This window comes from Lacerta agilis, chromosome 15, assembly GCF_009819535.1.
Source record: "Lacerta agilis isolate rLacAgi1 chromosome 15, rLacAgi1.pri, whole genome shotgun sequence".
In the NCBI taxonomy this organism is placed as follows: domain Eukaryota; kingdom Metazoa; phylum Chordata; class Lepidosauria; order Squamata; family Lacertidae; genus Lacerta; species Lacerta agilis.
Genome location: NC_046326.1, coordinates 10,133,881 through 10,161,858, shown reverse-complemented (window position 1 = coordinate 10,161,858; position 27,978 = coordinate 10,133,881). Strand labels below are relative to the sequence as shown.

The 27,978-nt window shown below is 45.6% G+C and overlaps 1 protein-coding gene across 1 annotated transcript; it reads left to right on the top strand.

Annotated features, from left to right (window-relative positions):
• Nucleotides 1-1,292: 1,292 nt before the first annotated feature.
• LOC117060164 (matrix metalloproteinase-17-like) lies at nucleotides 1,293-27,239 on the top strand. Its single transcript, XM_033172331.1, has 11 exons — nucleotides 1,293-1,386; nucleotides 3,776-4,231; nucleotides 5,833-5,965; nucleotides 8,900-9,077; nucleotides 10,658-10,941; nucleotides 13,392-13,568; nucleotides 18,319-18,409; nucleotides 20,431-20,513; nucleotides 23,124-23,276; nucleotides 24,685-24,942; nucleotides 26,853-27,239. The coding sequence occupies exons 2-11, from the start codon at nucleotides 4,040-4,042 to the stop codon at nucleotides 27,149-27,151; spliced, it is 1,848 nt and encodes a 615-aa protein (XP_033028222.1). The 5' UTR covers nucleotides 1,293-1,386; nucleotides 3,776-4,039; the 3' UTR covers nucleotides 27,152-27,239.
• The last annotated feature ends 739 nt before the right edge of the window (nucleotides 27,240-27,978 follow it).

Genomic DNA, 27,978 nt, shown 5'->3' with positions numbered 1-27,978 from the left:
CATGCTCAGTGGCCATGCAACATTGACTGAATGTGTGGTCAGTTCTCCTACCTGGAGAAGGGCACATCTGACTGACTGAAGTGCTGAACTGAGCACCCTACACTGCAACATTTTGTTACAGGCCCAGTGCTTTTTTTCTTGGGGTACTAGAGTATTCAGTACTGGCACCATTGCTAATTATTATTATTATTATTATTATTATTATTATTAAAGGTTAAAAGTGTGGCATTTACTGCAACACCTTCATGGTGAGTACCGGCACCCTTTCCCTTAAAAAATAAATAAATCTCTTTTTTATAGAAAGAGCACTGGACAGGCCCTACTTATTCTAGTGTAAAGTCCAAGTTCAGTCCTCAGTATCTCCAGCTGAAGGGTTGAGAAAACCTCTCTGTTCAACCACCTCTGCAGTCACGGTCATGTTAAATGTTTATTGTGCCCCTACATAATATTTCATACAATTCAGTTAGTTTCCAATGCTTAGTCTAGGGATGGGAAACCGGTTGGCCTTCTCAATGATGCTGGACTCCCACCTCCCATCAGCCCAAGCCAGCATGGCCAGTGGTTAGGCCTGATGGGGGTTGTATTCCCCCCCATCAGCCCCAACCATTGGATTACACCGTGATTGAGATCTGCTTTCTCACCTGAGTTTCCAAACGATCTGATGTACGGTGGGGTGTGTTTTGGGAGGGGGGAGGCTTCCTATTTCTCTAGGTTTGAGGATAGGCAAATGTGGGAAGGAGCAGCTATTCTGAACAAAAATCTCCACAAGATCACAGAGGATTTTTTCTTTCTTTTTCTTTTAATGATTAACTGCATCCTTCTAGGATGGCAGAGCTGGTGCTCTCTGATGCTTTCAAAATACTCACCCCTCTCTCTGTGTGTATACATTTCCATTCATAAAATACTGACCATTTAAATAACCACAAGGAACAGAACATGAAAATAGCCCCTGACAATATTAATCTGAAATACGCTTCCTCTGAAATCTTCCAGCATCCCATCTCTAGGCTATTAAGGAAGCATAAAAAACCCAAAGAGGGAGAGGGGGGGAGTCAGCAGCCAGAGGCAATAATAGTTAAGTGCAAAGGCAGGAGATGCTTGCAGCTGTTTATTAAGTTGTGCAAAGCAGATTACAGTCGCCGCCAGAGTCTCTGCAGAGCTAGCTGGGCTTGGCTTGGATGGAGTGGGATTGGATGGGGAGGGGTCTTAGCTGCTGAGATTTAGCCCCACGCTAGGAATGGGTGGTTTGAGCAGCCCCGTTCCAGAGAGCATCACCGGCTGGCTCTGCCGGAGGATTCCCTCCACTGAAGGCAGAGCGGAATTGGAGCAAAGTTCTTCTTGGGGGACCAGTCAGGAGGAGGGGAGCGTGTTGGCCCTTCTGAACACGTGAGTAACAGCTCCCGTTTTAGGATCCTAGGATGGTAACTCCTGTAAATCCCCAAGCGCTTCCAGTTGGAAGAGGCAAATTGGAAGCCGGAAAAGACAGAAAGAGAGGAAAGCGAATCCTGTGGGAATGAGGGAAGGGGGCTGGTGAGCCTGAATGGCTGCTTTACTTCTTGGAAAATGACAGTCTGTCACACACCCAATAGTGATATTTCTGGTCAAGGTGGAGAGGAAACATCCTTCTCTAATAGACAGTTCCTTAAGAGTATGGGCAGGGTGTGTGTACCAACCTCTAATGAATGAGGTTAGCCCCTGTGTATATTAAAAATAACAACAACTATATATGTAAAAGTCTCAATAGGTTTGCCTTTGCAACAAGCCTGTGAAATCAGTCATGTTGCCGTTTTGCAGATGGGATACAGAGGCAGACAGATAGTGACAGGGACTCCTCCTTAGACCTCCTAGATGCATGGTCCATGAATCTGTGCTGGAATTTCTGGCCTTTATGAACAGGGACCATTGTTTCAGAATGGCGATGACCCACTGAAACAACACCAGGAACCTGTAATCCCAGAGAGGGGGAAACTGACTGGGAAAGGCCACACCCGGGGTAGCTAGAGGAGTGCTGTTCCGATGTTGTTGCTCTACTGTACTCTAGCTTCCATTAGCCCTACTCTGCACAGCCAGTGGTCAGAGATGATGGCAGCTGTGGTCCAACAACATCTTGAGGACTCCATGCTGGCTGCCCCAGTGCTCAGTCTCTGAAATCAGGGGTGCTTTGCCCACCCATTGTTAAAAGCTACAGGGCCAAACAATGTGTCTTTGTGTGGCCTCTAGTTTTGCTTTTGTTGTTGTTGGGGAGCAGAAATGGCAAGGGTTGGTAGGCAGGCGAACAGTTCTTTTCCAGTTTCTGCCAAGGATCAACTCGCCTGTTTTGGGGGACTGGCACAGACTGTGCAGAGTTGGCCCTAACAATTCATTCACTCATAATCTTTAAGTGTCTGTGTAGTTGTGTGTGTACGACTCTGCAGACACAGCGTGGGCACTTTCAGACTTTCGCTCATTTGCCGTGGGATTCAATTACATCCTAGCAAATTTAAATTGCTTGATTTTTTTGATTGTGCAACAAATGTGCTTCGCATAAGACGGGGCTTTTTAACACTTAAGGAAGGTGTTGGGGAAATGTGCAGGACCGTGTCGGAAACTGCTTCCTTTGACGCAATCTCATCTAACCTCCCCACAAACAAATCAGAGCAATTGCTCCCTGACTATTTAATGCCATCTAATCTCCCTGCAAACAAATCAGGATGAATGCTCAGCAAACGGGTTGCCTGGGAGCATGTGGGATAGGAAGGGGTCTCAGCTTCCCTGCCCACCACACCCTGAATCTCACGGCTCCAGGCTCAGTCTATTTGCCTTGTCTCCGGTTTTCTCTTTGTCCATCTTTGCTGGTGTGACGGCAGCAACAGGCAGAACAGGACAAAAGCAAATCGTTCTCTCTTCATACGGTCCTTTTTGACTGTGGACCTTCCCCAAACTCTAAAAACAAAACAAAATAAAAACCAAAAGTGGAGGTTTATTTGCAGTTCTTTTTTTGCAACCTTAAATTTTTTTTTTAAAGGAGCACATTGTTGCTTTGTAAAATAAACTAGTTCTAACAACATTTAGTAGACATAAGAGAGTGTGAAAAGCACAAAAGGATTTTGTTGTAGCCGAGCCCTGATATTTTATCATGTGTTGTTATGGGATGCTGCCAAATGCCCCAGTGCTGCTGGATAATATGCTAAGAGCTGTGCTGGCAACTCTGACTAAAATTTCCTTGCAATTCAGCAGCTTTCTCTCTTGTAGTTTCCTTTCCTATCCTTATAAATCTCCTCTTTCTCTACACGCTACCCAAGCCAAGCCAAACTAAGCACTCTGCCACAATCTGCTCTCAACGCGCACAAGGCCTTTCATGAAGATCGTTTTGATTTAAGGCTCATCAACACTTTGCTTGTCCTGTACCTAGAAATCGAAGGTCCAAGTGGTTTTCTGTTTGCCTCTTTGATTCCCCTGGGAAAACCCACTCTGTAGCTACTGCTGAGCAAACATCAATTTGCTCAGATTCAGAGGCAAGGAGCAGGTTTTTCCAGGGGGAAATGGTGGGGAAAATGGGAGTGTGGACAGGCCTTTTTTTACTTTGTATTCCACACTTCCTGATGCCACTAGTTGTGAAGATAAAGGTGAGAATCACATATTTGTTGCCTTGGGCTTCTTGGAGAAAGGATGGGGATGCAGGGATGAGTTTGGAAATGTTGATGTTAACTGCTAGAAAGAAGTACATACAGGTAGCTTAGTCTGGTTTACTTGTCAAACGATTCCATAGGAAGACTCTGACCTCTCTCTGTTTCAGCCATTTCCTCCATTGAGGCTCTGATGCGGGAGGTGACGTTTGCAGCTGGAGGAATGCATTTGTGCCCACGTCCCAACCTCAGGAACGAAACGGCAGCTTTTCTAGATCCCCAGCCTGGAATCGGAGCTTACGGCAAGGCTTTTCAAACAAAATCAGCGAGAATGGCTGGATTGTGAAGGCTGCTTTTGGAGCCGTTCATTTTAGACTTGGGAGAATTGGTGAGCCAGGGGGGCCTACTCAAAGCAGCGTTGTTTTGCTAACTAGATGGAGACTGGGAAAGGGCATTTGCCCAAGAAACTTCCCATGAAGCAACGCCGCCAGCTGGAATGCAGGCAGGAGACTAAGCTGTTGCCTTTCCCTGGGTTCTTGGTTCTGCTCCTGCTGCTGCTGCTTCTGGCTTTGCCATCCTTTGCCCATCCTGGGCCCACTCCCACCGATGAGAGCGGAGAGATTGTGGTAAGTCGTTCCTGGAGTATGGTACCCCAGATCCAATGTTCTCTGCCAGCTAGCGTGAGTTTTAAGGTTGTGCAGCAACCGAAGAATCCAATGCAACGTTTGCTCGAACGGAAATTTGTGCGAAGGATTGAAAGCGGATTGTTTACTGATTCTTTTTAAAACAATGCACTCTCTGCCTTTCCAAATACAGTGGTACCTCAGGTTAAGAACTTAATTCGTTCTGGAGGGCCGTTCTTAACTTGAAACTGTTCTTAACCCGAGGTACCACTTTAGCTAATGGGGCCTACCACTGCCGTGCGATTTCTGTTCTCATCCTGAAGCAAAGTTCTTAACCCGAGTTACTATTTCTGGGTTAGCGGAATCTGTAACCTGAAGCGTCTGTAACCTGAAGCATCTGTAACCCGAGGTACCACTGTAAACCCTCTCAAGGTAGGGTTCCAATATTCCGGGACCCCAAAACTCGGGCAACTTTGGGGCACCTCCCCGCCACCCTGCAGCTCCCTTGCTCACCCCCTCCCTGCCAATGACATTGCCCGCCTTCTCACCACCTTCTCCCCTCCCCTCACTTACCTTCTCTGTCTTTGGTCTCCTGCTCTCTGAAAGATGAGGGGCTGAGCAGGCCCAGGAAGCCTGTGCCAGGAAAACACGCTCCACCCCCGTTGGCTGCTTGTTCTGCCCCTGGCTGCAGGGCGTGCGTGCTGCTCCATGCACCCAAGCGGCTATCCCGCGCCTGGGAGGGCACCCTCCGCGCCCCTCGCCCCTCAAGAGAGTGCCCACCCTAGGGCATATGCTCCGCTGCTGCAACCCAGGAGTAATAAAATACACACTCAGCAGATATCAGGTTTCGTTTTTGGTGAATAATTTTACTGGCACCACAACTTTTGAGGTGGCCAAATTTCTTTTTTTTGGCCCTTAAACAGCGTAAGGTCAAAATCGATAGTATCGATATGGGTTTTTATGTATAATTTACTTTTAGTGTATGTTCTAGTGTAAACCCCTCTGAGCTGTCTCAGGTTTTAAAATTTGTATGGATGATTGTGTTCTGACTGACGGTCGAATAAATTGTTATTGTTATTGTTATTGATATCAGAAAATTTAATTTCCACAAATTCAACTCTTATCAAGGGGCACCATAGCAAAATAGGTATCAATGTGCAGAACCACTTGAAACAGAGAGGTCTTCAAAGACTTCCTAAAAGACTGGAATGTGGTACTTTCTTGGCTTTCCATAGGCATCTAGCTGGCTGCTTTGAGAACAGGATGTTGGATTTGACAGGCCTTTCTTTGCTTGGTATATTCTAGCCTTCTCTGACTTGGTCCCTTCCAGATATAGCCAATGGGCAGGGATGAAGGGAGTTGTTCACATCATCTGATGATATATTCTGCTAGTGAGTTTTTCTGCGTGGGCACGTGCCACGTGCAATTTGCGAAGAGCTGTTTCAAGTGCCTGCTTTCTGCGTCTCATGATTTTTCATGAATTTGTGAAACAGACAAATAACACAAAAGGAAAAGGACTTCGGCTTAGAGGATTTGAGATCTTGGAAGGAAAGGTGAGAAAGCTACATTGACCAGAGTTCTTTACCTGTTGTGTTTTCCCCTAGGAGTGGCTGACCCAGTATGGATACCTTCCTCCAGCGGATCCCATAACAGGCCAGTTGCAGACTTGGGAGGCAGTGACCAGTGCCATCCGTGTAATGCAACGTTTTGCAGGCATTGCGGAGACTGGGATTCCAGGTATAGTTATATTTTTAAAAAGCAACTCTTAAGAATTCTAGTTCCTGCTATTTCTCACCGGCTATGTTCACGCCAGACTTGTATTGAAGCACTAACCTTGTAGCTCGTAACGACATGCTGGCCAGTATGTGAGGTTTCACCATAGCTCATTCAGTAGAGCATGAGACTCTTGGTTGTGAGTTCGAACCCCGCGTTGGGTAAAAGATTCCTGCATTGCATGGACTTTGACTGGCTCCTCTTTTGGCACCTACTTTATGGGTGGGAAAGTAAGACCTCCCTCCCAGCCCAGCCCTTTTAAATTCCTAATTTTAAAATCTAAATTCAGTTTTAATTGTTTCCTGGTGTCGCTGTGAGATTTCGTTACCCTGATTTTATTCTCTGCTTTATAGTTTGTTATTTATAGAAATCTGTCTATTGATTGATTGATTGATCTATCAATCAATCAATCTCCCAACTGGGATAGCTCAGTCAGTGGAGCATGAGACTTTTAATTTCAGGGTTGCATGTTCAAGCCCCACATTGGACAAAAGATTTGAGCATTGCAGGGGGTTGGACTTGATGACCCTCGTGGTCCCTTCCAACTCTATAATTCTTTTTGATCATTCTGTTCTATCATATATATAAATAGTTGCCCACAAAACTTTGATATTGTTAGTAAACCAACAGATAGATAATGAACAGCTCTAAAGCCGGATTCCAAAAAACTCCAGTTGTATCCCATATAAGTGAGCTCTGCAGATGTAATCCCTTGAATCTGGAATTGATCCAAGCACAGATAAGATCAGGATTTATGCTCAGAAAGGCTAGACTAAAGTAGAATTCCAGGACGTTGGGGGGGTCAGAATATGCACCCCCCAAAAAACAAAACCTTTAATCTCCTAAGGCAGGCGTAGTCAATGTGATTCCTGGCCCACCAACTTTTGGGACTACAGCTTCCATCATCCCTGACCATTGGCCTTCTGTCTGGGACTGCTGGGAATTGTAGTCCCAAACCATGCTGCCTAACCCTGTTTGAAGAAAACTACGCATAGTTTTCCACTGTTACTCCAAGTCTGCAAGATACTCTTGAGGCCAAGTTGAATTGATGAGTTTCAGAGGGTTTTCAGAGATGACCAGAATCTTAAACATCATGGCATCCAAATCCAGACTTATGGTCTGTTCCCCTTGGCTGGAACGCAAGTTTTGTTCTTGGCTTATTGCTTGCGGCTTGTTTGGAGGAAACAAGCCCAGATTTGGAATACCAGAACACACCAGACTCTGGGAGCAAAATGAGCTGTGTTTGAGCACACTGTATGAGCACACCCGTAATTTGCATTAAACCACAGTTTGCGTTTTAATTATGGTTCAACGTTTGCATGCAAGCCAACTCTGTGCCCGGGTTGTGCCACTTCAGATTTTACGTGGGCGTGCACACAACAAATACTCCTTGGTCCCAAAATGTAACTGTGAGCATTCGCCTGCAGTCTGCTGTGGTAAATCCCAGGCACTGATTCCCTACATTGGTAAAAACTAGGCTCAGCTAGGCAACACGGAGACCTCCTGATGAGTGCATTCCCACCAGCCCCAACCGTATGTACATATGCATGATGGGAGCTGTAGTCTATTATCATCTGGATGGCACCATATTGGTGACCCCTAAACTTGAGGGATGCAAAATTCTGGACTAGGAACATAGGAAGCTTCTACTGAGTCAGACTGTTGGTCCATCTAGCTCAGTATTGTCTACATTGACTCACAACAGCCATCCAGGATTCCAGACAGGAGTCCCTCCTAGCCCTGCCCGGGCATGCTGGAGACTGACCCTTGGACCTTCTGCATGCACCGCAGATGTTCTACACACTCAGCTACATTTCTATCAGCGCCAGATTTAGGGTGGTGCGGGTGGTTCCCCCTCACAGGGCACCAAGCCCAGGGGGCACAAAACAACAACAACCATCTATATTTATATTGGTAGCTACCTGCGGGGGTTCTTTGGCTGGAGCCTCCCGCGCACAGGACAAGGTCAACTGCACGCGGGATACCAGTTGCTGGGGGATCTGTGGCCAGCGCCTCACGTGCGCCCTTGCACGGAGCACCGGCCAAGCCTGCGGACGGGACGGCCGGTAATTCCGGAGCCCAGCTCACACCGTGCCGTGAAGAAGGTTGTCCGCCAGGCTGAATCTGAAGGATGAGTGAGTCGTTGGGATGAATGAATGCCTCGTAGATGGATCTGCAGGCGCTTGCGACCTCTTAAGTTGTTCCCGAAAGTAAAGCACCAAAATAAAGGTGGCCAAAACGACGGCCAAATAATAAACTGGTAAACGGTAAAATTTAAACTAAAATGAAATCAAGACTCTGACCATGGTCTCTTTTAAGACGGCTTTGGCTGACCCTGCGTGGGTTGTTTCGATCTCTCTGTACCTTGCCACGCAACCTTCTCTCTGGGCTTGTCCGTTCCACCGTCTTCCACGCTAGCTAGCTCTCGTACACCTTTTACACACACTACCTGTCTCTGTTTACACACTCTATCTATCTAACTAACTAACTAACTGCCCAGCACAGGGAGCCGCAGCCTTTTATTGACAAGAACAAACAACGTCATGATCAATACTTTTACTAATCAGAACACTGTTGCTGCCCTTGAAAAGGGCGGGAAGCAGATTAACTGACCATTAAACAATTTAAACTTGGAGCCTAAAAGTCCCGGCGGAGGGATCTCAGCGGCAAGTCGCCTGCTGGATCCTCCTTTCACTTTCTTGCGGAGGAATACATTAAATAACGCATAATTAATAATAAACAAACATAAACAGCCATAGATGCAAATGCATCCACGAAGTGTATTCCCACAGCTACCGGTACTCAAAGTTTGGTGTGTGTGTGTGTGTATGTTGTCCTCGTTCATGGCACCATATTACACAGTCCTCCCCTGTTTCTATTTCCCTTGAACTCAAACAGACGATGCCACGTTGGCTCTGATCCGAATGCCCCGCTGTTCGCTTCCTGACGTTATCAGCACCTTCCCAGAGAAGCTTCCTCTGCGGAAGAGCAGGAGCAGGAAAAGGCGGAAGAGAAGGAAGAGTCGGAGCAAGCGGAGCGCAGGCTCGGTTTGGACGAAGCGGAACATTTCCTGGAAGTGGGTATCAGCATTGTCGTTGCCAGTTTATTTATTTACCCCATTTCTCACTAGTAATTGTTGTTGCACTGCATCTGGCATCAGCCTTGACAGAGGCTGATGAAAGCCCAGCAATATCTGGAAGGCTTCAGGGTCCCCACCCTTGTTTTGTTATGCCTGAAAGATGAAGTGAGATGGAAAGAAGGTAAAGTCCCTACCAGAGCAGAATGGCAGATCAAGTTGATGGATTATGCAAAAATGGCTAAAATGACCAGAAGAATCAGAAATCAGGAAGACCAAAATTTTAATAAGGAATTGGGAAAAATTTATAACATTAAAAACCATTGTAAACAATTAAAATCGCTAGTAGGATCAAAATATCACTTGTAGCTTAATGGTGAATTTTAGACACAATGGAGATGTAAAAGATTTGGATTCTCATGAAAGATGCAGGAGGGAATGATTAGCAATAGAACCCATAAAGGGGAGGAGGGAAGTCCAGGAGATTCCTTGGAATCTTGTTTTTATGTTGGATATGTGATTGTAAAACTTTAACCTGGGAAACCAAATAAATAAAAGAGAAAAATAAAGATGAAGCAAGCTGGTGGTGTGTGACACACATGAAAACAAAAAAGGTTTTCTGCCTGCTAGATGGTCTACAAGTTCATTATGTGGGCCTTCACCTGTAACTTGTAACTAGTCTTTTACTGGCATAAGTTAAAACAGTATAGGAGCACTGTAAACATTAAATGATGTTAGCAGACCTAGAGTAACATTTGTGATGTAATTAGGAAAAGATATTAATAAGGGAAGTGAGTGAATTAGATAAAGGCACAAAGACGCAGAAAAGATGAGACAATGAATGGAAACTGGGGGGGGGGGAAATCCGGGGTTGAAAAAACCTCTTAAAGATATCGCTTGGTGTTTTGGAATGAATGCAAATATCAATGTAAGCAAAAAAACTTTTAAAATAAAATATTTTTTAAAAGTTTAAACAGTATAATCATAAAATCATACAAAGTCATCCAAATACAGCCAAACCTCGGTTACCGAACATCTCCATTATCGTACGCTTCGGCTCCCGAACGCCGGAAACCCGGAAGTAACTGCTCCAGTTTTCAAACGATTTTCGGAAGCCGAATGTGCTACACGACTTCCATTTTGTGTTTCCCTATTGTATTGAGGTTTCCGCTTTCAGTTTTCGGTTGTCGAATATTTGGGAAGTCGAACAGTCTTCCAGAATGGATTACGTTCGACAATCGAGGTTTGACTGTATTGTACATAATCCAAACACATACAATATATAAAAGACTAGATAACCAGCATTGAATAAACCAGGCAACTTTAGATTTAGCTTTAAAGATCTTTGCTAAGTACCCCAAAACAATATTGGCTTAAGACTCTTTGCAAATCAATATTTTTGAGCTGTGAGGGTGTCACTAGGAGATCTCTGCGATGGGCCTTTACCAATGGGCCTTCCCTTAGATTAGTTTTTTTATTTGATTCAAGAAGGGTCTCCTCACCTTCCATTCTGTGTCTGGTCCAGGCCAAATAGCCGAGGGATCTGGTTGCTTCCCATCTCTACATTGTCTCCAACACAGAGTGAAGACCTACCCACGGGAAGCCCGCCTCAGCCGAGAGACCATTCGCGTATTGATGTATTATGCCTTGAAGGTATGGAGTGAAGCTACACCCTTGAACTTCCACGAGGTGGGCAGCCACACGGCTGACATCTCTGTGGAGTTCCTCCGCCTGGACCACCATGATGGCTACCCTTTCGACGGGCCGGGTGGAATGGTCGCTCATGCCTTCTTTCCTGGAGACCCTCAGAGGGCTGGCAACGTCCACTTTGATGGCGACGAGGAATGGACGTTCCGTTCACCAGGTGAATTGGCTTTCTCTGCTTGGTCGGTTGGGGATGGAAAAGCCAAGGTGCATTTCACCATAAAGAGAAGGGAAACAGTGACAGTGGAGGCAGGGCCGCTGCCACAACTAGAAGAGGGATTTGTCTTCCCAATTTCCTTTTGGGATATTTACCGGTAGTCACTATCCACTTGATGGTTGAGGCTCACAAAGCATTTTGCACTGGGCTTTGCGAGCACCGACCATCAGTTGACATCAGTGTGATGTCATGAGACGGGCCTTCTCTGCAGTGGCTCCCCACCTGCAGAGGCGCAGCAAGGTGGGGGCGGGTGCCCCGGGTGTCATCCCTGAGGGAGGTGACAATGCCATGGGTGGCACCCTCCGGGACACTCCCCACCACCTGCACACCTACGCAGGACGCGTGCCGCCGCTGGTGCACCCCCCTGGGATGCATGCCGCCAGCTGCTCCTTTGCTCGTCCCTATGGGTGCTCCGTCCCTAGCCACTATGGGTGCCACGCGGGGTGCCCTGCCCCTATGGGCAGTTCACCAGATGGGCTGGGTACAAATAAATTATTATTATTATTATTATTATTATTATTATTATTCGCACTGCCCCTGGGCACACCGCCCTAGGTGCCCGAGAGGCTTCCTCTACCACTGCCCATCTGTGGAATGCTCTCCCCAGGGAAGTTTGCCTGGCACCTTCATTATACACCTTTAGGCGCCAGGCAAAAACGTTCCTCTTTAACCTGGCATTTGGTTGATCTCATTGACATCCTAAGCCCTTTTAAAATGTGGCTCTTTTGTTGTTGTTGCTGCTGCGTGTTAGCGTGTGAGTGCGTGTTATTGGGTTGTTGTTTTTATTTTCATTATATATAGCGTGGTTTTTATGTTGTTCTTTTCTGCGAACCTGTCTGAGACTTCCAGATATAGGGCGGTATATAAATTCAATAAGTAATAATAATAATAATAATAATAAGACTGCTACATGGTCACCTGTTCAACTGGAGACGAGAATCTGGCCCACCAGCCGGACCCAGTTCCACACCCCTGATTTGATGGATGGCAGTTCTGTCACGGTTGGGATCCACCACTGGAGAATTGTGGGGGAGGAGCCCATTGTTATCATTCTTATTGAAACTTAGATCTCAACCTTCATTGGCGCTAAGACCAGGGTGGGGTACTACATAAAATAAATGGCAGATAGCCAAATTTTAAACACTCGAATGAGCTCGGGTGGGTGGGGAATTAACGTGGATCGAAGCAGATGAACACAGCAGAGCTGGCGAAATAGTCACCCACTTAGAATCACTTAAACTGCCTGGGTATTTAACTCGGTGCTGAAGTGATAGGAGCGTTGGTGTCTGGTGCATTGGGAAGGTTGACGAGGGCTTCCTTGCCCCATTCGCTCTGCAGACACCTTTTCAGCAGTTCATCTGCTCTTGATTGTTTTGCACCTGTCTGGGACCCTTCAGGTCTTCCGCTGGTGCTTGTGAGGACTCCCCGCCACCCTCTTAGTGGTGACGGTTACCTTTTCCTTCCTCAAAAAGCACAGAGAGCTTCCTCTTTCAGCTCTATGCACTTTTCAAGGCTCAGATTCCTTCTAGCACAGGGGAGGTTAGTCTCTGTGTGCATGCTTTCTCTCCTTCTGTTTTTCAGGGGTAGGGAGCTGTTCTGGGGTTAGGAAGCAGAGAAGCAGCCACATGGGGTGGGGCCTATGGCACTCATTCAAAAATCTAAATGTGCCCATGGATCTCATCTCAGCCATCATTACTGAATGGACATGTATGCCTTGTGCAAGCGAATGGGCTAAATGGACTTCTGTTCTTTCTTTCTTTCTTTCTTTCTTTCTTTCTTTCTTTCTTTCTTTCTTTCTTTCTTTCCAGTTTCCATGTTTTAAATTTATGCTTTTCAAGTTTATACATTTCACTAATTTTATACATTTCAATAATTTTACAATCATTTTGACATTTCAAAACTTGAATTCCTTCCCTCTCTTCCTGCGGTTCCTCAAATTTATTTTTAATATCTTCTGCGTATCCAAATTAACTTAATTTACTCATTTATTCATCTTCTTTAAATATATACTCTTAAAAACCTGCAGGTTGTTACAATAATCCTGCCAATGTCCTTATCTGTTTACAGTTTGTTTGTAAATATTCAATAAACCATTTCCATTCTTTCGTTACCTTGGTTTCTAATACTTCCGGTAAGTTTCGCCATTTCTGCATATTCCATAAGTTTTTGTATCCATTCTTCCTTCTGCTTCTTTCCATATTTGGGCAAGTAATATTCTTGCCGCTGTAGTTTCTTTACTACATAAGTTTCTTTACATTTTAGGTAGTTCTGCCCCTGTAATTCCCAAAATAATGTTTTTTGTTGTTGTTTTTTTACAAAGGTTATTCTGTGGTTGGTTTGCCCTGGCAATGTGTCTGTGATTCTCTCGATAAGTTATGCTCTTCTTTTGGCAGATGACTTTGGCACCGACCTTTTTGCTGTGGCAGTTCACGAGTTTGGCCACAGCCTTGGGCTAGCACATTCACCCTCCAAGCATTCCATCATGCGCCCATACTACCAGGGACCAGTGGGAGACCCACTGCAATACCAGCTGCATGCGGATGACCGGACTGAGATACAGAAGCTTTATGGTATGTGCAGTGGGGGGATCGCTGAGCATCATGGACCTACTTTAGGAAGGACTTCATCTAAGTCTCTCTAGATCCTTGGGACCTACTGAGAGGTCTCTGGCTGATTTGTAGTAGATCGGCAAGGATTTCTGACTCCCAGTTGCTGTGCATTTTGCGACAAAGGCCACATTTGCACCACACATTTTAAACACTACGACACTGCTTTAACAGCAATAGCTTCTCCCAAAGAATCATGGGAACTGTAGTTTGTTAAGGGTGTTGAGAGTTGTTAGGAGACCCCTGTTCCCCTCGCAGAGCTGCAATTCCCAAAGTGGTTTAACCATCAATCTCTGGGAACTGTGTGGGCGAGGGTCTCCTAACACCTCTGTAATGATAACTAGAAGTATACAAAGGTAAAGTTAATTTTCACGATCTTTACCTTTAACTAGATAAGAAGCTTACCCAAACTGATCAGAACAGATGTCTTCATCTGCCTGTCCTAGATAGGGTTGCCATGTTTTTTAAAAAGTAAAAACAACAAGGACACCCTGAAAGTGTTTTTTTAGCTTTGGGAGGGGGGACTCAAAGGTTTTCAGCCTTTTTAAGAAAAACCCCAAAGTTGTTTACAAAAATGCCCCAAAATCGTGACTTTTCAGTTTGCTCGCCAAAGATCCAAGACAAACCATCGCCCTCGTCCTGGAGAATGAGGCTGGATCTAGACTCATCAAAGAAGCATTTCAGTTAAACACGTTTTAAGCTTTGTAGGAGAAATTGAGTTAGCAAAAACGGACCTCCACAGCGCCATCTGGTGTCACAGTGTTAGAATGCATAAACAGAGCATATAAAGCGTTTTTTCTTTACCATTGTAGCTGAGTCCTGACTTCTTCTTCTTCATCCTTTACTGCCAGCACTGGACCAAATCATCCCACTGCTGCTTTCTGAGGCAGACAGAGGCGGAAGCTGCAGATCCATTCCAGCCTTTCTATTCTGCCTGCGTCTCTCTCATGTCTGCTTCCTTCCTCCTCCCTTCATCTCTTCCCCCACTGCTGCTTCCCTGCAGGTCACAACTACTGATGGGGGTGAGTTGCCCTTTGGCACTCTCTCCTCCTTGCCATGACCCCTGGCTTTTTGAAACATTACTGTGTGTCTGGGCACCCCCAGCACTCACCAGTGCATGTCTATGTACACTGCTTAAAGACTTCAGTAATTAAGCAGTATATAAATACCTAGAATAAATATATCTTGGGGTTCTGGGAAGAAACAAAACAGATCTCACTGGACTGAAGCCTGTCCTCCCCTTCTCTAGACAACATATTGCAGTGGGTCAAATAGGCCTCTTAAAGAGGATTAGGGCCAAAGAGTGTTAATCTTGCCCATCTTTGATCCGTCAAACTGTATGCCCGTATTTGGTCCAGCTGGGCAAATTCCTAACAGAGCTGCACTTAGATTAATAGACTTACCGTTTTCCCCTAAGATCCATGGAAAGGCCTATTAGGATTGCCCAGTCTGCTCTTCTATAGTCAGAGAATCCTGACATCTCCTTCAGTGAGTTGCAGAAAAACACGTGCAGGCTGGGAAAAACTAGTCCCAAATCTGGTTTGGAAAATGAAATCATTGTTCTTTTGGAAAGACGTCTTTAGGGATGTGAAAAAGCAGAGCCGTGCTTGTATTCCAGAGTGTCAATTTCTCACACTCTGGCAGATGAAATGGGATATTTTTCCTTTGGCTGTATCTTCCTCTTCTTTGGCGATCACTCGTAGTCGAGTAAGATTGTCTTCCAGAAACATGGTCTTAACAGTGAGTCCATAAGTGATTGTGGAGGCCAATTCTGGATCCACACGTCCTTCCACAGTGGGGACATAGGTTTCCAGGCAGGAGTTGATCAGAGTGTGGATTTGCCAAGCATGCCTTCCTCTTAGCATGTTTCTCCCTTTTGTCCTGAGTTTGAATATCTTCAAAGCCCATGACACCTTTGGTAAAGACTGTTCTCCAATTGGAGCACTCACAGGCCAGTGTTTCCCAGTTGTCAGTGTTTATACTACATTTTTTTAGATTTGCCTTGAGAGAGTTTTTAAACCTCTTTTGTTGTCCACCAGCATTACGTTTTCCATTATTTTATTTTATTTTTTAATAAATATTTTTATTAGTTTTTACACATATTTTCCAGCATAACATTCTTTTAAACATAGTTTTGAATTTTTTGGCTATCACAGCTTGAGACTTCCTTCAACCTCGACTGATGGTTTTCTAAAGTCTTTCTAATTATGCATTTTGTTACTATAGTCATTGCTATAAACTCAAATTTCTAATACATCTATTCTTAATTCTCTTCACAATAATTTATAAATTACTCCTTACAAAACTTCTTTTAACCCTACAAGCGATGTCAGTTGATTACAATTGCTTTCCAGATATGTCAAAAACTTCTTCCATTCCTTTAGGAAAGTCTGGTCCTCCTGCTTCCGAATTTTCCCTGTTAGTCTCGCCATCTCGGCATAGTTCATCAATTTCTCTTGCCACTCTTCTTTAGTTGGTATTTCTTCTTGTTTCCATCTTGGGGCTAATAGTGTCCTTGCTGCAGTTATTGCATATAAAAACAGGTGTTTTTTTAAACCATTCTTGTGAATTTCTGCACCCACAATACCCAATAGAAGGGCTTCTGGGTTTTTTTTTTAACAAATGTATATTTCAACATTTTTTTTCATCTCATTATAAATCATTTCCCAGAAGTCCTTCACTTTCTTACATTCCCATCTTTCCATTTTTAAGTTTGAAATAGAGTACAGTGGTGCCCCGCTAGACGAAAATAATTCGTTCTGCGAATTTTTTCGTCTAGCGGTTTTTTCATCTAGCGAAGTGGCAATGACAGCCGCGCTCTGCTAAACGGAAAAAAAAGATGAAAATTTTTCGTCTTGCGAAGCAGCCCCATTGACTTTTTCGTCTTGCGGGGCACCTTCCGCTAGATGAATGCCGTTCGTCTAGCGTGTTTTTCGTCTAGCGAGGCATTCGTCTAGAGGGGCACCACTGTAGTTGCTTTGGAAGACGATAATCAGGCATCCGCACAACATGACCAGTCCAACGAAGTTATAGCTGTATCAGAACCTATCAGCACATAGGCTGTAGCTCTGGGCTAGAGTATCTATCTTGCATGCACAACGCCCAAGGTTCAATCCTCTGTATCTTCAGGTAAGGATGAGACAGAAACTTGTCTAAAAATCCTGGAGAGCCACTGTCAGTCAGCTAGATGGGTCAACGGCAGCTCCCTGCGTTCCTGCGTGCCTGTAAAGTTTGCTCTGAGAATCCTGCTTCTATGATTTTAGTGCATCAGAATCTGGAGCAGTTCCAACGCAGATTTTAGAAATGGCTTCCTATCTCCTCAGGCCGTACTTGGCCAAGCAGTAAGGATAGTAACTGATAGGCCTCACTCTTTCATTTGTCCTGGACCTCTTCCAGATAAATCAAAATATCTATTTGAACTGGAAATATCTCTGCACTTTCCTCTTTCTATGAAATATATCACATAAAACAGGGAGCAGGAAACCTTTTTCCTAGGAAGAGCCCATGAACCACAGGAAACATCACACGGTGAGGCAAAGACCCAGCCAGTGCAACCAATGGCCAGGGATGTTTGGAGTTTTAGCCCAGATTTATCACTCCTGGTTTGGCTCACTGCTTTTCAAATAATAATAATAATAATAATAATAATAATAATAATAATAATAATAATTTATTTGTACCCCACCCATCTGGCTGGGTCTCCCCAGCCACTCTGGGCGGCTTCCAACAAATATTAAAATACATTAAAATATCACAGATTAAAAACTTCCCTAAACAGGGCTGCCTTCAGCCTCTCAGACAACAATCCTATGCACATTTACTTAGGGGGTGTCCTAAGAAATGCAGTTTCTACGAGCAGATATCACAGAATGGGGCTGTGTACCAGCAGAAAATATGTGCTTTGAGTGTGACTGGTAAAAGCACCTCTGAAACCACCCTGTGATAAATTCGTAACTGCTAACGCTGCAACCAGCCTTATATTCCCAAACAAATCCCTCACATTTTGAGATGCAGACTAAGAAGTGAGTTTGGACAATGAAAAAGCAAATCACGAGCCATAGCCGATGGATGGGCAGTGCTAGAGTAGGTGACATTTAAAGCTCCGCAGGACCGCAGAATTCAACCTTCGCCAACCCCTCTAAAGCAGGCTTCCTCAAACTCGACCCTCCAGATGTTTTTGGCCTACAACTCCCATGATTCCTAGCTAGCAGGACCAGTGGTCAGGGATGATGGGAATTGTAGTCTCCAAACATCTGGAGGGCCGAGTTTGAGGAAGCCTGCTCTAAAGGTTTCCGAATGTTTTCCAGTGCTGGGCTGGCTGATGGGGCTTGTTGTCTAAAACATCTGGAGGGTACCAGATCACATGATATTAGGCCGAGGGCCTGTATGCAGCTCAGGATGTGGGCAACCCGCTCCAGATACCCCTCACTCCAGTTTGGTGTAGCGGTAAGCTTGGCCATGAAGCTTGCTGGGTGCCCTTGGGCCAGCTGCCAACACTCAGCCCATACTACCTCACAGGGTTGTTGTGAAGATCATATGGAGCTGGGGGGGGGGGCAATGCACAGCACTCTGACCCCCTTGGAGGAAAGGTGGGATAGAAGATACCTAAATAAATAAATAAGCAAGCAAATTGTGTATTTACTTTTGCACATCCATGTTCTCTCTCTCTCTCTCTCTCTCTCTCTCTCTCTCTCTCTCTCTCTCTCTCTCTCAGGAAGTCGAGTTCTTCATTCTACGGAGGAGCCAGAGTTAACCTCGCTGCTCCCAGATCTTCTCTCCTTGCCGCACGACTTCCCTGCCCTCAGGTTAGAAAGGGCTCTTTCTACCACATACCTTGGGGCAAAAGGGATAGACAACGGGTTGTTTATGGCATATGCATGCGCTGGACCCCACTCGACTCCGGAGATGCTGTTCCCAGCAGCTATACATCTGCAGTATCGAGTGTGATGCTGCAAATGATGGCACAGAGCAGGTGTGCAGAGCCTTTGCCCGCCCCCCTCCCAGATGTGGCTGAGTTGCAGTGTCCATCATTGTTGGCCATTGGCCATGCTTGCAGGGGCTGAATTCAGCAACATGAGCTACATATAAAGTGTGCATGCACACAAAAGCTCATACCAAGAACAATCTTAGTTGGTCTCTAAGGTGCTACTGGAAGGATTTTTTTTATTTTTATTTTGGTTCGACTACTACATATAAAACATGTATGGCTAACTTGCAACGCAAGTATAGCTGCCTAATTGATTTCTGGCCCTCATTCACACACAATAATTCACCAGGCTGTGCTGGCCACACACACACACACAGTGGAACCTCACGCCATAAACCCAAAAGTAAATGGTTCCATTTTAGATTGCACCTCGGAAATCAAACTTCCAAGGCGGCTTCCGTATTTATTGAGTTTTTGGTTTTCGAACGTTTCGGAACTCAAATGGTCTTCCGGAACGGATTACGTTCGAAAACCATGGTTCCACTGTACACACACACACCCCAATCCTTTGTACAAAAGGTAGTCGTGTTGGTCTGCCGTAGTCAAAACAAAATAAACTAAGTTGGTCTCTAAGGTGCTACTGGAAGGATTTTTTATTTTTTATTTTGCTTTGTACAAAAGTTAAAATCACATTTGTTGCTCTGCCCACTTTTGGTTCTGGCCCTGTCTGCCATTGGCATGTGGCGCGCAGAAGGCTGCCCAGGGGGGAATTTTGGCCCTCAGGCTAAAAGAAGTTTACCTGTCTCTTCTTTAGATAGTTGAGGGTTGGGAGGCTTGACAGCCATCTGTCAGGAATGCTTTGATGGTGTTTTCTGCTTGGCAGGGGGTTGGACTGGATGGCCCTTGTGGTCTCTTCCAACTCTATGATTCTATGGGAGTCATGCATGCTTCTCCAATCGCAGCAGGAGAAGTTCAACAGACCTTCTGGTTCATGCATGCTCCTGTACTGAAGTGAGCCTCCAGGTTTGCTGTGTGAAATGTCGGACTGCTGTCTGTGGAGCACATGACATATAAAAATAAAAATAGGCATTGCAATGTTTTTCATTGGGCAAGCATCTTGCCGTTTCTTGTGTTAACAGAGAATTCTGCATCATAAATCTTCCTCCTGTCTGAGGGTTTTATGGAGCTCAAAATCATACCCAACCCTACATTAACAAAAGGCTTTTTACTTATTTTTTTGTTAAGAAAATCACCTTAATAGTCTGTAGCTTTCCACAGTAGAATAATCCTTGTTTCCTATGGTGCTGTGTATGGACAACTTCCTAGGCTTCTCTCAGTAGACCGGGAGTCTGGGAAGATGATCAAATGGGCACCTTTCAAATTCTGGGTTTGTCTATATGTGCCATTGGAACTTTAAGCCCCTGTGTTGGTCCCATGGTCACTGCTAACCTTGGTGTAAACAGGCATGGCAGAGTCATCAGTACATCTGGACTGTGGGAGGATGCAAATCTGTCCTCTTCCCTTCAAAACCGCTGTATTGATTCACTGCTTGGGTAGATCAGCATTCCTTTCATAGCTCTGCGGTTTGGAAGATCAAGATGTTGCTGCATCCCTTTTCATTGCCCCAAATTCTTTCTTGGCCTGGATATTTTTTTTAAAAGTGTCTGGAGTGAAATAACTTCCTCTATGTGGAGATCACTGTCTCTCAACCTAACCTCCCTCCCAGGGTTATTGTGAGGATAAAACAGGGAAGAACAATGTATAGCCCTTGAGGTCCTATTGCCCATGGGAGGGATGTGAACACGAATGGAGAAGGAGAGGCCAACCTTTCCTCCTTGATAAATGTAAAAACACCGCACTGAGTAGTCACATCGCTGCCTTTCCCCCACTTCATTTCAGGTCCGGGAAGGAATTCCCCGATCGCTGCTCCTCCAACATTGACGCTGTCACTCAGATCAGAGGTGAAACGTTCTTTTTCAAAGGTCTGTGGCGTTTTCTGTGACCTTGTTCTGTGAAGTCATTTCTTCCAGCAGTAGCTGAGTGGTATCAGAACGTGCCTGCTTTGCAGGCGGAAGAAGAAGAAGAAGAAAGCCCCAGATTCAAAACCTGGCAATGTCAGGGCCGGCAGGAAAAGAATCTTGTCTGAAATCCTCGAGAGCCAACCGCAGTCAGCAAACTCTGGAGCGGCCAATGGGATGTTTCTGGACTCCAGTTCCCAGCAGCCCCAATGAGTATGGCCTATAGAGTCAGGAATAATTGGAGCTGCAGCCCAGCCACAGGGGTCCAATCCATTGTCCTGTAACCAGATTTCAAAATAGTGTCTAGTCCAAAGTGATGCATGTTGGGGCAATTAAAAAAAAATCCAGCAGGACCTGCAGCCAAACTAAGTTCATTGTAGCTCACGTGCACCACCTTGCTCCCATGATTGAGCCCCCCCCATAGTGTGCTGATGTCACTCGTGCACATCACAAGGGACGTGGGTGGCACTGTGGTCTAAACCACTGAGCCTCTTTGGCTTGCCAATCAGAAGGTCGACGGTTTGAATCCCTGTGACGGAGTGAGCTCCCGTTGCTCTGTCCCAGCTCCTGCCAATCTAGCAGTCCGAAAGCACACCAGTGCAAGTAGATAAATAGGTACTGCTGTGGCGGGAAGGTAAACGGTGTTTCCGTGCGCTCTGGTTTCCGTCATGGTATTCCGTTGTGCCAGAACCGGTTTAGTCATGCTGGCCACATGACCCAGAAAGCTGTCTGTAGACAAACGCCGGCTCCCTCGGCCTGAAAGCGAGATGAGCACCGCAACCCCATAGTCGCCTTTGACTGGACTTAACTGTCCAAGGGACCTTTACATTTACTTTACCTAACTTGTGTACACTATGGGTCATGCTCCTGTGTTGCAGGGATGTTCCGTTGCTTGCGTGCATGATGTGAGCACGCCCCATGCCGTGTGTGCACAGCTGCCGTGGAACTTTGAGGGGGCCCGGCCACTTCATTGAATTTTATTTTGGGGGTTCTGCTCCATCCCTTACTTGGCATGCCTCTTGCAGCTTCTGGGAGCTCGTGACCTAGTGCTCAAGAACAGGCCTTGCAAATGGGCCCTTCCAGCTCTACGATTCTATGATACGGAAGCATCTTTTATGGCTACCCCAGAGATAGGCGGAACTAAGCTAAAAGGACCAATGTTCTGACTCTGTATGCAAGGCACATTCCGATGCTCCTGCTCTTTATGAAAAGCATGGATGGGTCATGCCTTTCCTTCCCCTCGGGCAAATCGAATCATCTAGTTGGAACAAGAGACTCTGCGTCCAGTAAGGATGTGTATGTCGTGTAATTCTAGTCAATATGATCCAGAGCAGAACTCCAACATATAGTTAGCAGAGTAAAAACTTAAACACGTTGCAGGACCAGAGGCAGTTATATTTCATCCAGCAGAGCTTGACTGCTACTGAAGGCAAATGAGCATAATGGTCACAAATCCAATACATTCAGGATTGGTCCATGAGTTGCAGCAGACTTTACTTAAACTTAAATAACTTATAATAAGACTAAAACTTAACACTAAGCATACAATATGCAGAACACCACACCAGAAAGGAAAAGAGATAGAAAGAGAAAAGTGAAAACCAGGCTCCTTCTGTCCTATTATTATAGTCAGCATGACTTAGACAGAAGAGATAACAGAACCAGTTTAAGCCAGCGGTAGTCAGCTTCTTTGAAGGAATAACCCAAACATCATGAACCTTCTGCTTGTTTCTTCCACACAGAGAAGCTTCCAGAACCCTCTTGAATTAATTAGAATAGGAAAGATCTCTACACATCAGATCCATACTTTCTTTCCCCCCCCCCATTTGTTATTTTATTACATTGAAAAATGTTCTCAATATGTTACACAGCCGTGACTATCCTGTGCCAGACTTCAGAATCGATTAAAATACAATGTGTGCCACCACAACCTGGCTACTTTCTGTACTATGAAATGCAAACTGAGGGTGTGTTATGTCTGAGGAAATCCTAGCTGCTCTCTCGCAATCTGTAGCAGTTAGAATGGTGTGTGTTTATGATAGAGTGCTTGGAATAGTGGAAGGTCAGCTCACAACATTATGTCATGTTGCAGAGTGACCAAGAGATATCAAGCTGCTTCTCCTAGCTCAGGGGTCCCCAAACTAAGGCCCAGGGGCTGGATGCGGCCCAATCGCCTTCTAAATGCAGCCCGCGGACGGTCCGGGAATCAGCGTGTTTTTACATGAGTAGAATGTGTCCTTTTATTTAAAATGCATCTCTGGGTTATTTGTGGGACCTGCTTGGTGTTTTTACATGAGTAGAATGTGTGCTTTTATTTAAAATGCATCTCTGGGTTATTTGTAGGGCCTGCCTGGTGTTTTTACATGAGTAGAATATGTGCTTTTATTTAAAATGCATCTCTGGGTTATTTGTGGGACATAGGAATTTGTTCATTTTTTTTTTCAAAATATAGTCCGGCCCCCCACAAGGTCTGAGGGACAGTGGACCGGCCCCCTGCTGAAAATGTTTGCTAACCCTTGTCCTAGCTGGAATGTGATGTTATATTTTTCCTAACCCCCCCCCCCAATATGGCAGGTCAGTACTTCTGGCGCCTGACTCAAGGTCGTCACCTCACCTCTCTGCGCCCAGCCTTGATCACCGGCTTCTGGCGAGGCCTGCCTTCCACCCTCCGCAAAGTAGACGCCGTTTATGAGAGACACATAGATCATCGCATCCTCTTCTTCAGCGGTAAGGGGGTGGGTGTTCCTGTGTGCGAGGCAACTGGGCTGCCTTTGAAGTCCAAACTAGGTCCATCTCCTAGAGCAGGGACATTCAACTCCCAATAGACTGCAATCTACTCACAATGTAAAAAAAAAAACTGGCGGTGATTTTAGGAAGCCAAAGTTGTGGAGATTTGGTTTTTCTTTTCTTTTCTGCTTTTCTGTAAGGAAATTGCTATGGGGCCGGAGATCAACCAGGATCTACCAGGAACACCCCGCAATCATCCAGTAGATTGTGATCTACCTGTTGGACATGCCTGTCCTAGAGCAAGTAATTCTTTGAAGGAGAAATTACCTGAAAACATGATTGACAGATGATATTTGACTCCGAGTAGGCTTGCTAAGATTTATAAGACAGAATCAGATAAGTGCTGGAAGTGTAAAGAGGTGGAGGGAACATTCCTTCATATGTGGTGGATGTGTAAAAGGGAAAAAGAGTATTGGGAAATGATTTATAATGAATTGAAAAAAAATGTTTAAAACTACTTTCCCCCCCAAAACCCCAGAGTCCTTTTTGCTGGGGATAACTCAGACTGAAATTCCCAGGTGTCAGAAAAGGTTATTTATGTATGCAACAACTGAGGCCCGTGTTTTGTTATCCCCCAAATGGAAAATGAGCAAGGTCCCAACCAAAGAAGATTGGCAACTTCAGTTGACAGAATATGCACAGCTTGCAAATTTAACATATAGAGTCAGAGAACAAGAAGAACATACATTTAGAGAAGATTGGAAAATGTTTATTGAGTATGTGGGGAAAAATTGTGTACAGCTGAAAACGCTGGCAGTGTTAAGATAAATTCAACACTGTAAACAAGTTTTGATGGATGCAATAATGGAAAACCAATTGGTATATTTTTTGTAAAATATGCAGGGATAGGAGATATGTAAAATGAACAATGGAAAGAGAAGAAGGGAAGTCATTGATATCTTAAGGATGTAAAATGTTTATCTGAAATTGTAAAGCAGAAAATTTAATAAAATCTTTAAAAAAAACAAAAAACAACTAGGTCCATCTCACATCCTGTTTCCAACTGATCAGAGCTGGATTCGCTATAATAAAATTGTTAGTTTTTGAGGCACTACAACTTGTTGTGTTTGCTGGGACATTAAAATAAATAAATTATGTATTCCCTTTATATCCCATGCTTTCGTCAAGCCGCTCAAGGTGTTGCATGTGCTTCTCCCTCTCTCCGTCCTCACAATGACCCTGTGAGGTAGGTTAGGTTGAGAGAGACAGACTGGGCCCAGCTCACTCTGTGAGCTTCATGGCTGGGTGGGAATTTGAGCCCTTGTCCCCTAGGTCCCGGGCCAACACACTAGCCACTACACAACACTGCCTTGCTATTGATGCCCTCTCTTTCTCTTCCCTGCTCAAGGACCTCTCTACTGGGTATTTAAGGACAACAGTGTTGAAGAGGGCTACCCCCGCCCTGTCACAGACTTTGGGCTGCCCCAGGGGGGCATCGATGGTGCTTTCTCGTGGCCTGCTGACAGGAAAACCTATTTCTTCAAGGGAGATCTGCACTGGTGCTATGATGAAGCCACAGCGCACATGGAAGAAGGATTCCCCGTCCACAGAGAACCCTGGGAGCACTTCCCCACCTCCGTAGATGCTGTGCTGAGTGAGAACGATGGTGAGCTTGTACTTAATTTATATACATACCGTACTTTTCCGTGTATAAGACTAGGTGTTTTTCTTTTAAAATTATGCTAAAAAGTGGGGGTTGTCTTATACATGGATAGTGCATAGTGTGGGTGTTTGATTGTTTGCTGCTGTGGCTGTCAGTGGCTATTGGGCGTGTTATTGGTTGCTGCGTCAACACTTGGTGTTGCTTGGCTGACGCTGTGGCAGTTGGGCAGGTGATTGGCAGCTTTTGCTGGCGATGGGACAGACGATTTTGCGACGCATGCTGGTGAGCGATTTTCGGCAATCCTCCCCAAAAGAAGCTCAACAACTCTGTGCCATCTCCCCCCAGTTTCTTAAATTTGAGTCTCCCAAAATAGGGGGTGTCTTATACACAGAAAAATACGGTAATTTTTATTAAATTTTCTGTTTTACAATTTAGAATACTCATTTAAACATCCTTAAGATATCAGTGACTTCCCTTCTTCTCTTTCTATGGTTCATTCTGCATATCACAAATCCCTGCATATTTTACATAAACTAAACCATTCAGTATTCCGTTATTACATCCATCAAAACTTATTTACACTGTTGAATTTATCTTAATGCTGCCAACGTTTTCAAGTGTACACAATTCCCCCCCTATTGTCAATAAGCATTTTCCAGTCTTCTTTAAATGTATGTTCTTCTTGTTCTCTTATTCTATATGTTAAGTCTGCAAACTGTGCATATTCCGTCAGCTTAAGTTGCCTTTCTTCTTTAATTGGGACCTTGCTTGTTTTCCATTTTGGGGCTAACAAAACATGGGCTGCAGTAGTGGCAAGCATGAATAACCTTCTTTGACACCTGGGAATTTCCATCTGAATTATCCCCAACAGAAAGGACTCTAGGTTGTTTGTTTGTGGGGGATTTTTGGGGAAAGTACCAGCTTGTCGATCAGAAGGTCGGTGGTTCGAATCCCCATGACGGGGTGAGCTCCTGTTGCTCGGTCCCTGCTCCTGCCAACTTAGCGGTTCGAAAGCACGTCAAAGTGCGAGTAGATAAATACCGGTAGGTACCGCTCTGGCGGGAATGTAAACGGCATTTCCATGTGCTGCTCTGGTTCACCAGAAGCGGCTAAGTCATGCTGGCCACACATGACCTGGAAGCTGTCTGTGGACAAACGCCGGCTTTCTCAGCCAGTAAAGCGAGATGAGCGCTGCAACCCCAGAGTCGTCCGCAACTGGACCTAATGATCAGGGGTCCCTTCACCCTTACCCTTTACTAAAGGGACCCCTGACCATCAGGTCCAGTTGTGTCCGACTCTGGGGTCACGGCGCTCATCTCGCTCTATAGGCCAAGGGAGCCGCCGTTTGTCCGCAGACAGCTTCCGGGTCATGTGGCCAGAATGACAAAGCCGCTTCCGGCGAACCAGAGCAGCGCACGGAAACACCGTTTACCTTCCCGCTGGAGCGGTCCCTATTTATCTACTTGCACTTTGACATGCTTTCGAACTGCTAGGTGGGCAGGAGCTGGGACCGAGCAGCGGGATCTCACCCCGTGGCAGGGATTCGAACCGCCGATCTTCTGATCAGCAAGCCCTAGGCTCTGTGGTTTAACCCACAGCGCCACCTGGGTCCCTTTTTACCCTTTACTAGCTTGTACTTAATTTATCACTGCATTTCACTGCAGTCCTGTCTAGTGGCTCCCAAATGGTGGAAACACGTTCCGATACTAATGCAATAGCATTGCCAAAGCAGCGCAGAACAACTAAGGAAGTGGAATGATCAATCCGCCGCTAATGCATTATTATCGCGTCAATGACATGTTGCAGAATACAACCCACAAAAAAACAGAAACCCTCTTTGGCGGGACCCTTTGTCCCGTCCTCTTAAATACCCCGCTTATTTGTTGCTGATGCCCCCTTCTGTCTTGCTGCAGGAACACTGTATGCCTTTAAGGGCAGGGAGTACTGGAAGTTTGAGCCACGCAACCTCAAGCCCCAGACTGGCTACCCTCGTTCCATAGCTAAGGACTGGCTGGATTGCACAGGAGAACTGTACCCTCCCCGGAGCCTGCCTACCAGCCCTGCGTCAGGAGCTGAACGCCAGCCAGACTTGCGGGGCCCGCAGCTCGAGGTGGAACGATGTGTGTGCTTTTGCTCCGCCTTCCGTGTGATGTCGTGGGGCTTGCTCAGCTGCCTGCTGGCGGCTCTCCTGGCACTGCAAGGATTTGCCTAGGAAGGAGACAGAACCTCGCCTGGTGATCACTTTGCTCCACAAGGATCCTCGGCAGCACCGACCCCAATTGCCACGTTGCGCGTCCGTGGGGGGGGGGAGGAAAAGAATAGGAAGAAAGAGAGGAAAGGGAGAGAGACATCCCCAATGAAGCAGGATGTGGGGAAGCAACTTGGATGCAAGGATGAGACTGCCGTCCTTCAGCGATAGGGGCAGCGGCTCTGCATATGGTTAAAGGAAATTCTTCAAACAGGAATCCTTTGGTGCAAACAGGAAAGGGGACACAATGCAAAAGGTTTTTCGGGATCCAGGAGCGTCCTATGTGGAACTGCTGCAGTGCTGCAGTGTTGACATCTGTCTGTCTCGAGAGACAGTGGGTTGCGCTTCCAGGGTGAATTCAAACCACTATGTTAGCAGCACCGAAGTGACCTCCCCAGGGCACAAACCTGGGCAGTATGTATGGAGGTCCTGGGCTGTCCCAGACAAGGAGGCCCCCCCCCCCCGCCTCACTGATGTAGTCCAAAGGAAAGCAGAGCAATATGTTGGGCACCAGTTTGGCTGCAAGGAGGCATGCAAGGCACCATGGAACCATCTTTGGGACTCCACTCTGGATTTGTGTAGGTTTTACTTTTGAGCCTTTTTCTCTCCTAAAGGTGTCCCCCAAGGCAGTGGAGGTTTAGGACCAGAGTTTTTCTTCTCCTGGATGGGCTACCTTCCCAGGTTGACAAGCCCCAGTTTGACCCCTATAGGCTGTCAATATTTTGCTGGGGGCGGGGATTCAGGAGCATAACTGGGAAATTTAAGTTTGCTCAATTAAACCGGATTAAACT